Source organism: Punica granatum, chromosome 6, assembly GCF_007655135.1.
Source record: "Punica granatum isolate Tunisia-2019 chromosome 6, ASM765513v2, whole genome shotgun sequence".
Taxonomy (NCBI): domain Eukaryota; kingdom Viridiplantae; phylum Streptophyta; class Magnoliopsida; order Myrtales; family Lythraceae; genus Punica; species Punica granatum.
In genome coordinates, this window is record NC_045132.1 from 16,289,506 (window position 1) to 16,303,506 (window position 14,001).

Genomic DNA, 14,001 nt, shown 5'->3' on the forward strand with positions numbered 1-14,001 from the left:
AGTCAATGAAATTACAACCATGTTTACATATCATTTAATATCTATGCTGTCGATACGAATAATGATATCTTCAGTAATCAAGACAACTTGTTGTGCCACTAAGCAACATTTGAGGAGAACTAAGTTAATTCCTAGAAAAGTTAGCAGTGGCCAGCAAGCAGATAAAGTCCATGGACAAGAAGACATTATCGGAACCACTCAGTAGCAACGTCGAAACCTATGAAGATAATCCCTACATATGACGCACTGTGGCCTCAACTGACTAAAACTAGCTGAAGATCGATCGGGGAGGATTTATTCAGCAATGGCTTCCTTCCATAAAATTACTTTTCTTGCTACTGTCATTATGATTGTGCTCCTGTCCGTCGGCTGGGGCTATCCAGATACCAAAAGGATATACTTCCACTGTAGCGACGATTCATATGAGATAAATGCCTCTTTCAACCAAAGCTTATCTTCTATTCTGGATGACCTCGTGGATCAGACACCCAAATCGGGTTTCAACTACTACAGTTCATCGTCTACAGATCCCGATAACGTGGTTGCGTACGGTCATGGAGCCTGCAATGGGGAGCTTACGATTCCAGACTGCCACATATGCATGCAACAGGCTTGCTTCCAGATACTGGTTGATTGTGAACAGAAGTTAGGAGGACAGGTTCAACTAAAAGACTGTAGATTAAGGTACGAGGACTATCCATTTGTGGAATAGTTTCTCTTTCCGAGAAAATAATGGAATCATGTTTCTTGGTAATTGTCAAAGCCCCAGGTTTACAATGTGAAGATAACTATTGCACGGTGCTTTGAATAATTGCACTTGTTATACATGGAATCAGACATGGAGTTCGCTTGTTGCACGACGTAACAGGGTATACCCTTTTTATCTTTTACATCTTTTTTTTTTAACAAATTTAAAAAAAAATACCAAGACACAAGAAGAAGCTTTTTATTCTTCATCAGGAAGAATATATGGGGTGATTAAGTCATTGTTACTTTTGGTATTTGTTGAATCCCCTAATTAATTTGATCACACTAAGTTCCTGCCATTTAAAATTCGAAGATGAAAAATAGTACCTAAGTAAATTGATATATTTATTGATCCAAAGATTTTAAATATATTATTATTAGTAGTAGTAGTAGTAGTAGTAGTATCATCTATATACAATTATAAAAGCTAGGCCAATGCATAAAAAAGTGTAACGTAGGACGAAGCCTATTTTCAGTTAATTGACAACCAATGAAAATGCATTAAATGGTGGAATGTTATAGTACCAAATCATATAAAATTCCAAGAGTCCATCTCTTGAACATACTATTAATTTTTGTATACTTTTTGAAAACTATTATGATATTTATCATATTTGAAATATGAAAAAATATTTTGAAAATATACAAAAGGTTGTTACATCTATCTTCATCTTCTCCCATTCGATTTCCTATTTTAGGGTTGAGTAAGTGAAGATACTAAAAAGAGAAGACGTTCATGTAAAACATTAGTCAGTCAATAATGGTTATGATTTCTATAGTTTCACAAGATGGATCATGTTTAATGTTATGGCAGACCAATTGCTTTATCACTGAGGTCACACTTCAACAAAAAGACATTTTGACATTTTTAATCACTAACATATCGAACGAAAATTTTGCTTTTCAATAATATCGCACTTTGTTGCTAGCCCGCGCATTCCGTAGGCCGATTATGTAGGTATTATAATATTGGAGAAGAGTGCAGTAGCGTAACATTCTTCTTTCAAAAATATTCATATTAGAAATTGGAGATTCTACCACGATTGGTAGGTAAAAATAATCATCGCGATTGTCTTATTTTTAATCATTAAATTTCCTTACGTGAAATCTGAGCAATAAACATATCTTATATTATTTTTTTTACGTTAAGATTCACACCTCTTACTTTTATTATCAATATTTTCTACGCATCTTCTAGTCGACGGTCGATCTTGCCCGTGAAGTAGTCGGATCCAATTTGATATTAAATTGAATTGAAATGTACTGGTTGAATCAAATCAAGAACAATTTAATTACTTTAAAAAAGACAAAAACAAACAAACAAACAAACACCCATATGTTCGGCCTCATATTCCCAAATTGATAGAATAATTATCGATGGAACCCTACTCGAGTCTCTGCAATTAATTAACAACAGAGGATCCATGAGTTTGTTCATCAAAATGCAACTACGCAACTCATCATTTTAAATAAACATAGCTCATGAAAGATGAGAATAGAAAATCTAAAGCACGGGGCGGACTAGACTTGAAACAAGAAATTTAAAATGGAGTGTTGTAGTTACGAACTTGTTCTTCATGGTGGGCATCGGATGAAGGGGGACTGGAAGGCTCGGGCAACACGGCTGAGGCCATGGTCGGGGTGAGGAATCAGCGATGGTGGGATAGAGGTCAATTGTTGCAGCCAGTGAGGAATCGACGACGGACTGAGCTGGAACCAAGCAGGGAGGCAAACACCGCGATCGACGTCGCAGGGACGGGAGGGTAGGGGGAGGAGTCCGCGTTAGAGTGGGTTGGCAGTAGTGCGGGGAAGGGCGAGCGATCGAAGACGCTGCTGAGCATCGACGAAATTAGGGATTCGATGATTGAATTGTTATGTCAATTGTAGGGATTTGTTCTTGTAAGAGACCGAACATATTTAGGGATTTTATTATTGAATTTTTCATTAGATTTGGGAAATTGGATATTTGTTCTTGTATTAGGCCGAACAGATGAGATGGATTGGTTTTACAATTGGCGTGCTGTTTGTTTAATTTTTATTTTTTTTATTTTTTTTAAAGTAATTAAATAATTTTTAAATTTGATTGACCCAAAACATTTTCGCTCTGATTTAATATCAAATCTGATATGGCTCGTTCACGGACGAGACCAACCTTCAATGAGAAGATACGTCGTCGAATATGTCGATAGTAAAAGTAAGAGGGGTAAATATTAATGTAAAAAGATATAGGACAAGTGTCCTGCTCATATTTCATATTGGAAAATCTAATGGTTGAAAACAAAATAACTATTGTGGTTATTTTTGCTATCAACGGTAGTAGCATTACCTGATTAGATATTATACAGTAATTTAGAACCATCAAATCAAGTATAAACTTATAAAAAATAACTGACTCACCAACTATTTTCTTTCTGTTTCTCTTTTTTCTCTCTCCGATTTTGTAACACTGTCTTTTCTTTTTACATACCTTTTACTCTCATTTCAATCTCCAATGCATTATTTTCTTCCTGGAAACTTTAACATATAAAATATTCCTAGTTTAAAATTCTAAAATTTATTCATGATATTTGGATACATTGAAATAGAAGATATAATTTACTTAAAGAAGTAGTGTACATAATAAATTAATATATGAAAAAAAAAGAGTAATAAGATAATAAGTGATACCATGTGTAGTACGGGTAAACAATCTAGGCTACACGTACACAATCTAGCATATTATTTTTCGATGAACAATCTAGTACACATATTATATATGTGAAAAACTTACTTTAATATTTAATGATAGCACTATTTTTTTATTTACCAAAAAAAAAGATAGCACTGTTTTCTGAAATCAAATTGGTCATGATCGGTCAATTGTACTCATATACATAATGTGGTTACCACAATATATTATAGTCATAATGATATCTTGCCATCAATATCCATATCCATATATATAAGTAAAATTGACTTCTATTGTAATATATGATACATCATCAATGTAAAAAACTTATTAAAATAAATTTTTGAAAAGATAAAACTATTAACCTTACTTATATTATAAGATTAAAATCATTATAATATAAACTTATAATAAAATAAAAATTAAATATTTGAAATAAATATGCCATAAAATTTTATATTTAAAAATCTAGAATAGAGTTTGTGTATATACATATATTTATGATAGATTTGGCTACTATACAAACAATTAAATAAATATAAATTGAATTATTCAAAATAGTCTAACTTTATTAATTTATTATTGTATGAAATGTGAAATTAATTATTAACATTTTTTATTGTGTTAACAAGGAATATATTTTCTAAAAATCAGAATAATTTCTATAAGAGATGTTATATAAATGTGCTAAAATAAATATTTAAGACACAATATATATAAACAATACGAAAAAATTCAATTGATCATACATATAAAATTTTAAAAATGACAGTGGATATAAAATAAAAAAGTTATAACATATAACTATGCTTAATATCATAAATAAATAAAATTAAAAATAAAAATAAAGATTACAAAATGCTATCTTAGAAAGAAGGCAAAATAAATTTCTATTATAGTTACTAAAATTAATTAATGTAAGCGACAAATATTAACAATTAACTTAAATATCATATACAACTTATTTGATCGTATTATAGCAATCAACTTATTAACAAAAAATATTGAATAATACTATTTGAAAATTACAATTATTAATTGAAAATATTTTTGATGAGAAATTGGTTCTCAAAATATAATAATTATAATAAGAAATTATATAGCTAAATATAAAATAGAACTCGTGCAATGCACGGAAAAAGAAGACTATTATATAGTAAAGTAGAATTAGCACATTAAATGTGCATTATTATTAACCCTTATTTTATTATTAAATCAAATAAAAGTAAAAATATAAAATATGTATAATATGTATATAGTATTTTAAGTATCTACACTCTATAAATCATGAAAAAAAAAAAGAAATTTATGGCCACAACAGTATATTCTTTATTAAATTGATTAATTAAAAAGTTAATATAGTCACTTATATGATTAAAATTCAGAATAACCATAGCAATTGAATGAAAAATGCATGACATGTTTACAATGGGTTATATTTAAATAACTAAATCGATGAATCATAAAAATTACAATTTGTGGCCTCAAAAGTACAATTTTGCATTGACAAATTAATTTGTTAGAACATCAAAATATTGTTGCTAACTATCTTGAAAAAGAAATACTCAAGCACTTGACCCTATAAATATTTAATATGCTAATTAATTTAATAATTTATATGATTTATTATATGCATGTATATATATATATATATCAATTTGTATTTATAAAGTAGATGCTCTAGGTAAAATACGTATATAATATATAAATATATGTTTATGTTATATTTATATCAAGTGAATCACGTTAGAAATTTTATATATATATGTTTAAAAAATATTACTAAGGGAATTATCCAAAAATGAAAAGAGAAAACTTTGTAATAATTGAGATTGAAGCTTTTCTCTATTATATTATATTTATATAGATATAAATGAAGTCAATACATTAGGAGGTTAAAAAGCTGAGATAGAAATTAAAGTATGTCCAGAAAATTAGAAAAAAAAAAACTTAAGAGAATACCAATCCTATTGAAATCTTGTGCAATACATTCGCTTAAGTTTAAAAATAAGCAATAATGCACTTATATTACATAATTAAGACGTCATATATGATTATGTTAAAAGCATTATAATATATAAACATGATGTATTTTTATGTGAAAAATATTTCTATTAAATCATGTTTGTCTCTTCATTACTAGTATATAAAGAAAATGATGCTAAAAATGGTATAAATAGAATTATGAGACATATAATCAAGTATAGAAGTTTTTCTTTTTTTGATTACAAGGAAGGCCCATGGGTATAGGGCATGAAATAAAGTATAAAAATTATATATTAATATTATAAATATAATCAGTTTTATTAATTTTGATTAATAACTTATGTAAAAATTCCCATGCGTTAGTTACGTATTAAATTTAAAGTTTGAAACCCATAAAATGTTAAGTGCGTTATCAGAAGAACTTTAAAGCATTTTTATATGGAACTAGTCGAAAGACGTGTCCATATAGTTTCTTCACAGATCTATGGAATGTTTAGAGGTCAAATTGATGGGCCCGACCCTCGCAGCCCACTAAGCAGAACATACGATCGTCTCAATTATCCCAGCGCCTTAACGAATTAAAATGCAACATCTATTCCTTGAAATATATTACTTAGGAAAATATCACGCCAAGTATCTTTAAGAATCATCAAATCTCAAATATCTCGGTACCTCATCACGTCCAACCCCCTCCTATATAAATACGAAATAATTATTTTTTTTGGCCAGAATAGGTATGTTATTTAATTTCAAGCAATATAACACACTTCCATACGGAGTCTGAATGGGAGGGAAAATAGAGGACGCACTTCCCTTGTTGTAGGTTTGGAGCGGCATCAAGCAAGGATCAGATCCATGTTAATAATTAAGAGTCTTGTGAATTGCGCATGAACCTCTTGAATCAAACATTAATGGTGTGTTTGATTTTAGAGTTGAATTTTGATTTTAATTGAGTTGTAATGATTGTATTATTGAATTATGAGAAAAAATGTGAAAAAGTAATGAATAATTGATAGAATTTAGTATTAAGAATTGAATTGAATGGTTAAAAAAATTGAAGAAAATGGAAAAAGTAATAATTGTGTTGTTGATTTTTGTTATATAATGAGTAAAATTAAAGTTAGAATTCCTTAAAACCAAACGGGTTATAAATTTTTTGACTGTTTCGAGCCTATTAAGACGGTTTACTATTTTTCGGGAGTAATTTGAAACATACTAAAATATACAATGTATTTTGACATCACTCTTAACTATAGATTGCGCATTGAAATTAACACTACGGATGATGTCAACCCTTTTTTTTTTTTGCATAAGTGATTATGAAGATGCTAGAACTGAGGCGGCGGGGAGTGAATTAATGGTCCACCGTTTCAAGGGAGTCCCACATAGAAATACACGTCAGCATCGTTAGTGATGTTAACGTTCCATGTCTGCAGTTCCGTAAAAATTGGACAAAATTTTCACAGCGCGATAGATGGGAAATAAACCATAAACATTAGGATGCATCCAAAAAAAAAATGAATGAAGGTTGGGATAAAATTGAGGCAACGCGAAAAGGTTGGATACATCATGCTATTAACCGTTTAAAAATTTTAGAAGGGTCCAAATTTTTAATTTTTTTTGTTACAATAGAGGCTCATATGTTTAATATAATAGAATATATATGATGCCTTATTTGGGATTAGAGTTGAGATAAGCTCAACTCTATCCTAACTTTGTGTGTATATATATATATATATTTAATTGGATTATAATAATTGTGTTATTGAATTATGAGAAAAGATGTGAAAAAGTAATGAATAGTTGAGAGAAAGTAATAATTGTATTGGTTAATTGTGGAAAAAATAATGAATAGTTGAGAGAATTTAGTATTAGAAATTAAATTGAATGATTAAAAAAATTGAAGAAAAAAAGAAAAAATAATAATTGTGTTATTGAATTGAAGATAAATGGAGTTAAGTGGAGTAGAGTTAAAAGTAAACTCTAAAACCAAACAAAGAAATCTAATAAAGGAACACGGATAATCTCACATGAGTGTCGAACCTAGAACCTCATACCTTGATGTATTTGGATATATTCAATGTCCTTATTCATGCATCATTATTATGAAGCATTTACACTCATTATATGTTGTGTCTATTTTATGGATTAAGATGAAGCCCGTGAATTAGGGCAATGATTTTAGGGTCATGATGAGTAAAACCAACAATTTTAATAAGTCCTCCTATTTTAAAAGGTTCCTGATCATAGAATCACTGACTAGAGAATCAATAATACTGATAAGACTAGTATAATTGTTACATGCTCCATGATAGAGGGCAGCTAATCTCACAGTTAGTTATGAGAACTTAATAATGTCCAATGGAAATCTTATATAAATGTCAATAGGTGATTCCTCAGGTGATAGAAGGTGTAACTAATCTTTAGAACTGGGATTACTGTAGTACTTTATAATTGTTAATTTATGATTTTGGTCTATTACTTAGCATAACTCATTAGGACGTGTGCATGATATTTTGGATATAACTTTCATGGAAGTGGGTGAATATAAACAAGGGATTGGTTACTTCTAATGCGAGGAGAGAACGGGCTAGGTTTTGTATTGAATATTATTTTGAGAAATCTCTCGCCATAGTAATATTAGAAATATTTGATCCCTTTCATTTGACCTCCATTCTATCTGAGTGAGTGGTCATGACAAGTTGCTAGATGTGAACCGTGACGGGTTAATATGATTAAGAGTTAATTTGGTAATCTTATTAAGTGGTTTAGTAAAATTAAATTAGTTAATTAGAAGTGTTCTAATAAAACAATTATCTTAACACTATATGGGCCGACACATTGCCAGTTTAGTGCTGTTCAATCGCCCCCCACGTACTTCTTCTGAATTTCGAATAGTATTCAAGATCCTCTGTTTCCGATTATCTAATAAATCGCTTAATGAAAGTAGATTATCTTTCCATTCATTTCAAAACTTCCATAATCCCTTCCCGAGCCAAATAATCGAAAAATTAGGTGGTATACTATATGTATATGTATCTTAGAGCTTCTTTTAACAACCTATACATTCTGTTCTCATTTCCAATTGGACGGTCCCTTAACCCAATTAGCAGAGGATTATAAATGGATCAAACTTTGTCACTTCACTTTCACCTACCTTTGGATGAATTTTTTCTAAAGCTAAAGAAAAGGATTTCGAACAAAATAAAATTTGCCTTTTTTATTTCGTTTTTATTCAGAATTTAAAATCAAAATGGAAATATATTTCTATATATATTCGATATAGAATATAATAAATATATATTTGGAGTCTAATACAAGACTTTTTCTCATAATGAAATATATTTATCTATTCATTTAAATTTCAATTAGAAAAAGTAAATTTTGCTAGCCCGAAATAAGCTGGTAATGATCACGTGTACTTTATTTGGATAAGGACATAACAAGAAGTAAATTAACGATGAAATTTGGGGAATTCCATAAACATTCATTAGAATGTTTGTAGATACATGTTGTATGGCTACGTGCGTGCAAGACTAAAAGGGCAATTTAAAATTGTTTGTTCCAAAAAAACCAAAAATCTGGTAACTGAAAAGGGATCGAGATCGAGATATCAGTAGCAAGCAAGCAAAGATATATTCTATCTCTGGGATAATTGAAAATTAAAAACGGATGGAGAAGATAATAATAATAATAAGGCTCTCTAGTAGCAAATACCGAAATAGGCCAGCAGAGTGAACGCGTGAGAGAGAGGTCGGTCCGAAAGCCAAGTGTTCTTCTCTTTCGCTAGAGGAATCTTGATTTGTATCATCATCGAAGAACGCACACGTATGCATCTCCTCAAAGGATCATATACAACATCTTCACCCGGTCTTCGAAGGTTATACTCCAAAATCAGTCTTCTTTTTTTTTTCTTAAATTGATATCAAGATGATGGTTGTTGGAGTATACAGGAACAGATTTCCTTCTTCTTCTTTTTTTGGTGCGTTTTCCATTACAAGTGTGCGGGTCCATGTACTCTGTTTTTTTCACGATACTCAGACCCTATTCTGTAAGGGACATATTCCAAGATTTTGAAACCGAACCCTACCTTGTTGAGTTATGGAATCGGAATCTATTCGGAACCTATATTATACCACGAGATCTGAGTATCCTATTAAAACTTGTAAATTTCTTCTCTCGCTAAATAAAACCGAAAATATTTCATCCATAATAAGTTATCACGCAAAACAGAATGTCAACATAGATTTATATATTTTTTAAATTAGTAACTATATTTTTTAAACATAGAAATATCTAAATATAACTATATATATATACATATATATAATAGGGGGAATTATTATCAAAATCCAGATATCGGTTCCCGTTTCGATTTTGAGTACCCAATATACAAGAATCGGAATCGAAATCGATTTTTATTTGATTCCTGTCATATTCTCAATACGAGCTACCCGGTCCGATTACGGGTATATTTTAATACCCGATTCATATCATAACGGATAGATTTCGGCCGATTCCGGGTATATCCGGTATCCGTGCACACCCCTATTTTTTATTGAGGCGATGGGCATATTTTGAAAAATATTCAAAACTTTGGGTCGTTTTGAAATTTTAAGAAAATTAATATCCCCCTCATCGAAACTGCAACTGCTTCCCTTCAGTCGTCCACTTTGCTTTGACCTCAACTCCTCTCTCTCTCTCTCTCTCTCTCTCTCTCTCTCTCTCAGCCCGGCCGCCTCTCTCTTTCTGGGTCTCTGTTTGAAGGACTCCTCGTACTATTCCGAAGCATCTCTTTGGTAAGTTCTTAGGTTCCTCCCCCTGACTATGGTCGAATGTTATTCACAGCCGAGAGTAGCTGATAATGGCGAATATTATTCTTTGTGCCCTGCCCCCCTTCAACCATGTCCTGTTAATGTGATAAAGTAATCATAGATAATATCATCGGATTCTGGGGCCTGCCCGGTTCCATAAACCCTGTACATACGCTGTTCCTTATCTTCCTTTGGCCTCTCGATTTCGTGTCGGAATGATTCTATGTCAGGCTCTATGAGCTCAATGTGCCATTAGTTGCTTTACTATTGAGTTGTGTTATCTTTCGGGAGTTGAGTGACTGGGCTGTTGGTTATTTGTGGAAGTCACGAAGAGGTGGCTTGTTCTTTATTTTCGATTGTCGGGTCTCGTGAGAATACGAAAATCACATCGCTAGCAAGATTAGCTGGTAGGTTCCTGGCGTTTTGGTTGGTAGTTTAGTGTGTACAACTCGAAATCAGCTTACTTTGATAAGTGGAATTCTCGGTTGGCTTCGGCTGGTTTTTACGTTCTTCTCATGATTTGCCTGCTTACGCCATCATACGCCCTTTTGACAGGAAGAAGTTTCTTTGTGTCGCACTGGCATCAACCACCGGACGATTCCAAATGTTGCCGATTAACTCCTCTCAAAAGCTTTCCTTCACAAAATCCATCGATCATGGGGATCTGGTCATAATTTATGAGAGACATGATACAATGAAGGCGGTCAAAGTGAGTGAGGGATTATCCTTTCAGAACCGCTTCGGCATGTTTAAACACTCAGACTGGATCGGGAAGCCATTTGGGTCCAAGGTTTACAGCCACAAGGGTGGGTTTGTGTACCTATTAGCTCCAACTCCCGAACTTTGGACACTGGTTCTGAGCCACAGGACTCAGATCCTTTATATTGCCGACATCAGTTTCGTGATTATGTACTTGGAAATAGTTCCGGGTTGCTTGGTTCTCGAGTCTGGGACTGGAAGCGGGTCCCTCACAACCTCTCTTGCCAGGGCCGTGGCTCCTCACGGCCACGTCTACACATTCGATTTTCATGAGCACAGAGCTACTTCTGCTAGGTAATTATATGTTTCTTGATATAGATTACCAGTTTTTGTTTGCAATGTCTGATTATAGAAAAATGACGTACTCTCCACCAAGACTCCCTAAATGCTTATGCTTTACTCGCGCACGCTTGTGTGTGTGATAGATGATAGATTTGATTTATCTCGAACTTTAATTCATAAATTTTATATAGTTCTCACGTTTCACATATTTAGGATATGCTTGTTAATCCATCGGCTCTATATTTCTATAGTAGCACTTTTTTAGGACATCATTGACTAGATGTGTTCTGCAGAATGATACCTATAGAGCGTATGAGTATCTGGCGAATAACCAAATGTTTTGGTCTGGACATGAAAGATTGGTCCAAGTTCATAACTGAAACTGAGTCATAGATTTGCTTGTATTGTCATAAGCTTATGGAATGAACTTGGACAATTTATCCATTTTGTTCCTTATCGGGGATGAGATAAGAGAGAGTACAGAGTACTACAGACTGTTGATTTGATGGCTTCTCTTCTTTTAAATTCTTGGTATAATGCTCTGCTTAACTACGACCCAGTAATTTCTGCCTGTTCACTGGAGAAATATTACAACAAAACCAAGATCTGCTCGTGAAAATTCTAATATACCTAGTTATCCCTTCTTGCACAGGGAAGACTTCGAGAGAACAGGAGTGAACAGCATAGTCACGGTCAGTGTTAGAGACATTCAGGGTGAGGGATTCCCTGAAGAATTCTGTGGCAGGGCCGATTCAATCTTCTTGGACCTTCCTCAGCCGTGGCTGGCAATACCTTCAGCAGCTAAGATGTTAAAACCGGATGGGACCCTGTGCTCTTTCTCACCTTGTATTGAGCAAGTCCAGCGATCATGTGAAGTTCTTCGAACAAACTTTACAGGTAACAATAATAATAATGATAAGAAACCATCTTTCTCTCATCCAAAGAAACACAAGCTTGTACATAGTATGCACATCTGCTTGCTTAGATTTTCAAATCACGAAATCTGCTTTCTATGCATCTGTATGATAGATATTAGGACTTTCGAGATCCTCCTTCGCACGTATGAAGTTCGAGAAGTGAAGATGGACGCCTGTCGGGATAGCAATAATGAGTCTCCTAAGAAGCCCCCTTGCAAGAGAAGACAGATGATTGGAGCGAACAATGGTGATGATATATCAAGTCCTACGGTGATGGCAAAGCCTTCCAGCGAGGCTAGAGGGCACACCGGTTATTTAACCTTTGCAAGACTCAAGTGTTTGTAATACACTTCAAAAATTCCAATTTTGTGGTTTAACTGCTGTTAGACATTCATGTGGTTCATTTGTTTCATTACTAATCAAATTGTAAAACCACCTCAATAAGGGATGCAATATTTAATGCATTGATCATTGAGTTTATAGAAAGCGCACACATGAAGTTATAATAAGGTTAGATCACAAGTGATAGGATATGAGAAAATTTTGTTAAAATTTAGGAGATGAGATATTCGTAAATTTAGTTGTGATGTTCTGAGTAAGGCTTGGTTTGGAAGCAATATTGTCAATGGAAAGAGGGTTCAAACAAAATTATCAAAAAATAATTGTTGATTTCAAAATTAGGTAAATAACCTAAGTACGAATCTTAAAGTATAGTTTTTTTACAGTGAATTCAAAAAGCAACAGTTTATTGGTCAATTCAAAAGGCAACAGTTTATTGCAAGGGTTACATGGAATACTTAGAAAAAAAATTTAGATTAGATAGAAGAGTGTGTCTATCATAAGGAGGCTCCTTAAAAGTTCACTCTTAAGATGCTCCATAAAGAGAGAGATTGTTGTTATTTCGTAACAAAACTGACGAGTTTTTAACAAAATAATGCACCATCTTATCGCAAAATAAATATCTTACGATTAAACAACAGATTTCTTATTATTTAACAGTAAAACTTACTGACAAGCATTCGACAATAATGACACGGTCCTCCCGATTTGCTTCTGGAAATTGCTTATTTTAAAGAGCTTTCTCATGGAAGCTGATCTCCTAGGTAGGTTCTTAACTAAGTACAAATTCGATATAATTCTCCAAATTGGATTAACCATAATTTTACGGAATCAATACAATAATTTTACCTCACCTTTACCAGAACCGTCACTCACTCTAAACCTTGAAGCAAGAATCTCACTGTTACTCTTTCTTTTTTCGGTGATAATTTCATTGTTAATTTTCATTACTTGAACTTCCTGATCTCCAATGCTTGCCGTTCCCCAATTCTGAGCTTAAGGCTGCTGTGAACTTGAGGTCACATTTTCGAGCCTCGCATTTCAGTGTTTACGGATACCTCAGAGGCCTATGCCTCGTCGGAAGCTTTCAGATCGACCTTTAATGTGATAGATCATGGTCGGATAATCTTGAGGTCAGTGCTGACATCAATATGGCGAGAGAAGGTCAGGATAAGGCAGACCATCGCCCACGCACCGTCGCCCACCAGTAAAGAGCTAAATCCGTGACTCTAGGCCAACTTAGATGACTGATGCTAAGATTGCAAGGTTGCGATCTACTTACAAGCTGAAACTGTCTTGGATTTTGATTGACTTTAATCATGAATACTTTTAATGAGTTTCAAACTCCATAAAAGCTCATACTGCAAGTCAAGATTTTTTAAAATCTTTCAGATATTCCGTGAGTCTTTTCAAATTAGATCTTTAATAGGCCATAGAACGATTTTATCCCGTGCACGGGATTCTCACTAGTGTTCCATACCCAATCTAG

General features: G+C 33.0%; 1 protein-coding gene across 1 annotated transcript; it reads left to right on the forward strand.

The window, feature by feature from the left end:
- Positions 1-10,072: 10,072 nt before the first annotated feature.
- Positions 10,073-12,653, forward strand: LOC116210912 (tRNA (adenine(58)-N(1))-methyltransferase catalytic subunit TRMT61A-like). Its single transcript, XM_031545051.1, has 4 exons — positions 10,073-10,200; positions 10,771-11,268; positions 11,909-12,153; positions 12,286-12,653. The coding sequence occupies exons 2-4, from the start codon at positions 10,820-10,822 to the stop codon at positions 12,516-12,518; spliced, it is 927 nt and encodes a 308-aa protein (XP_031400911.1). The 5' UTR covers positions 10,073-10,200; positions 10,771-10,819; the 3' UTR covers positions 12,519-12,653.
- Positions 12,654-14,001: the final 1,348 nt, after the last annotated feature.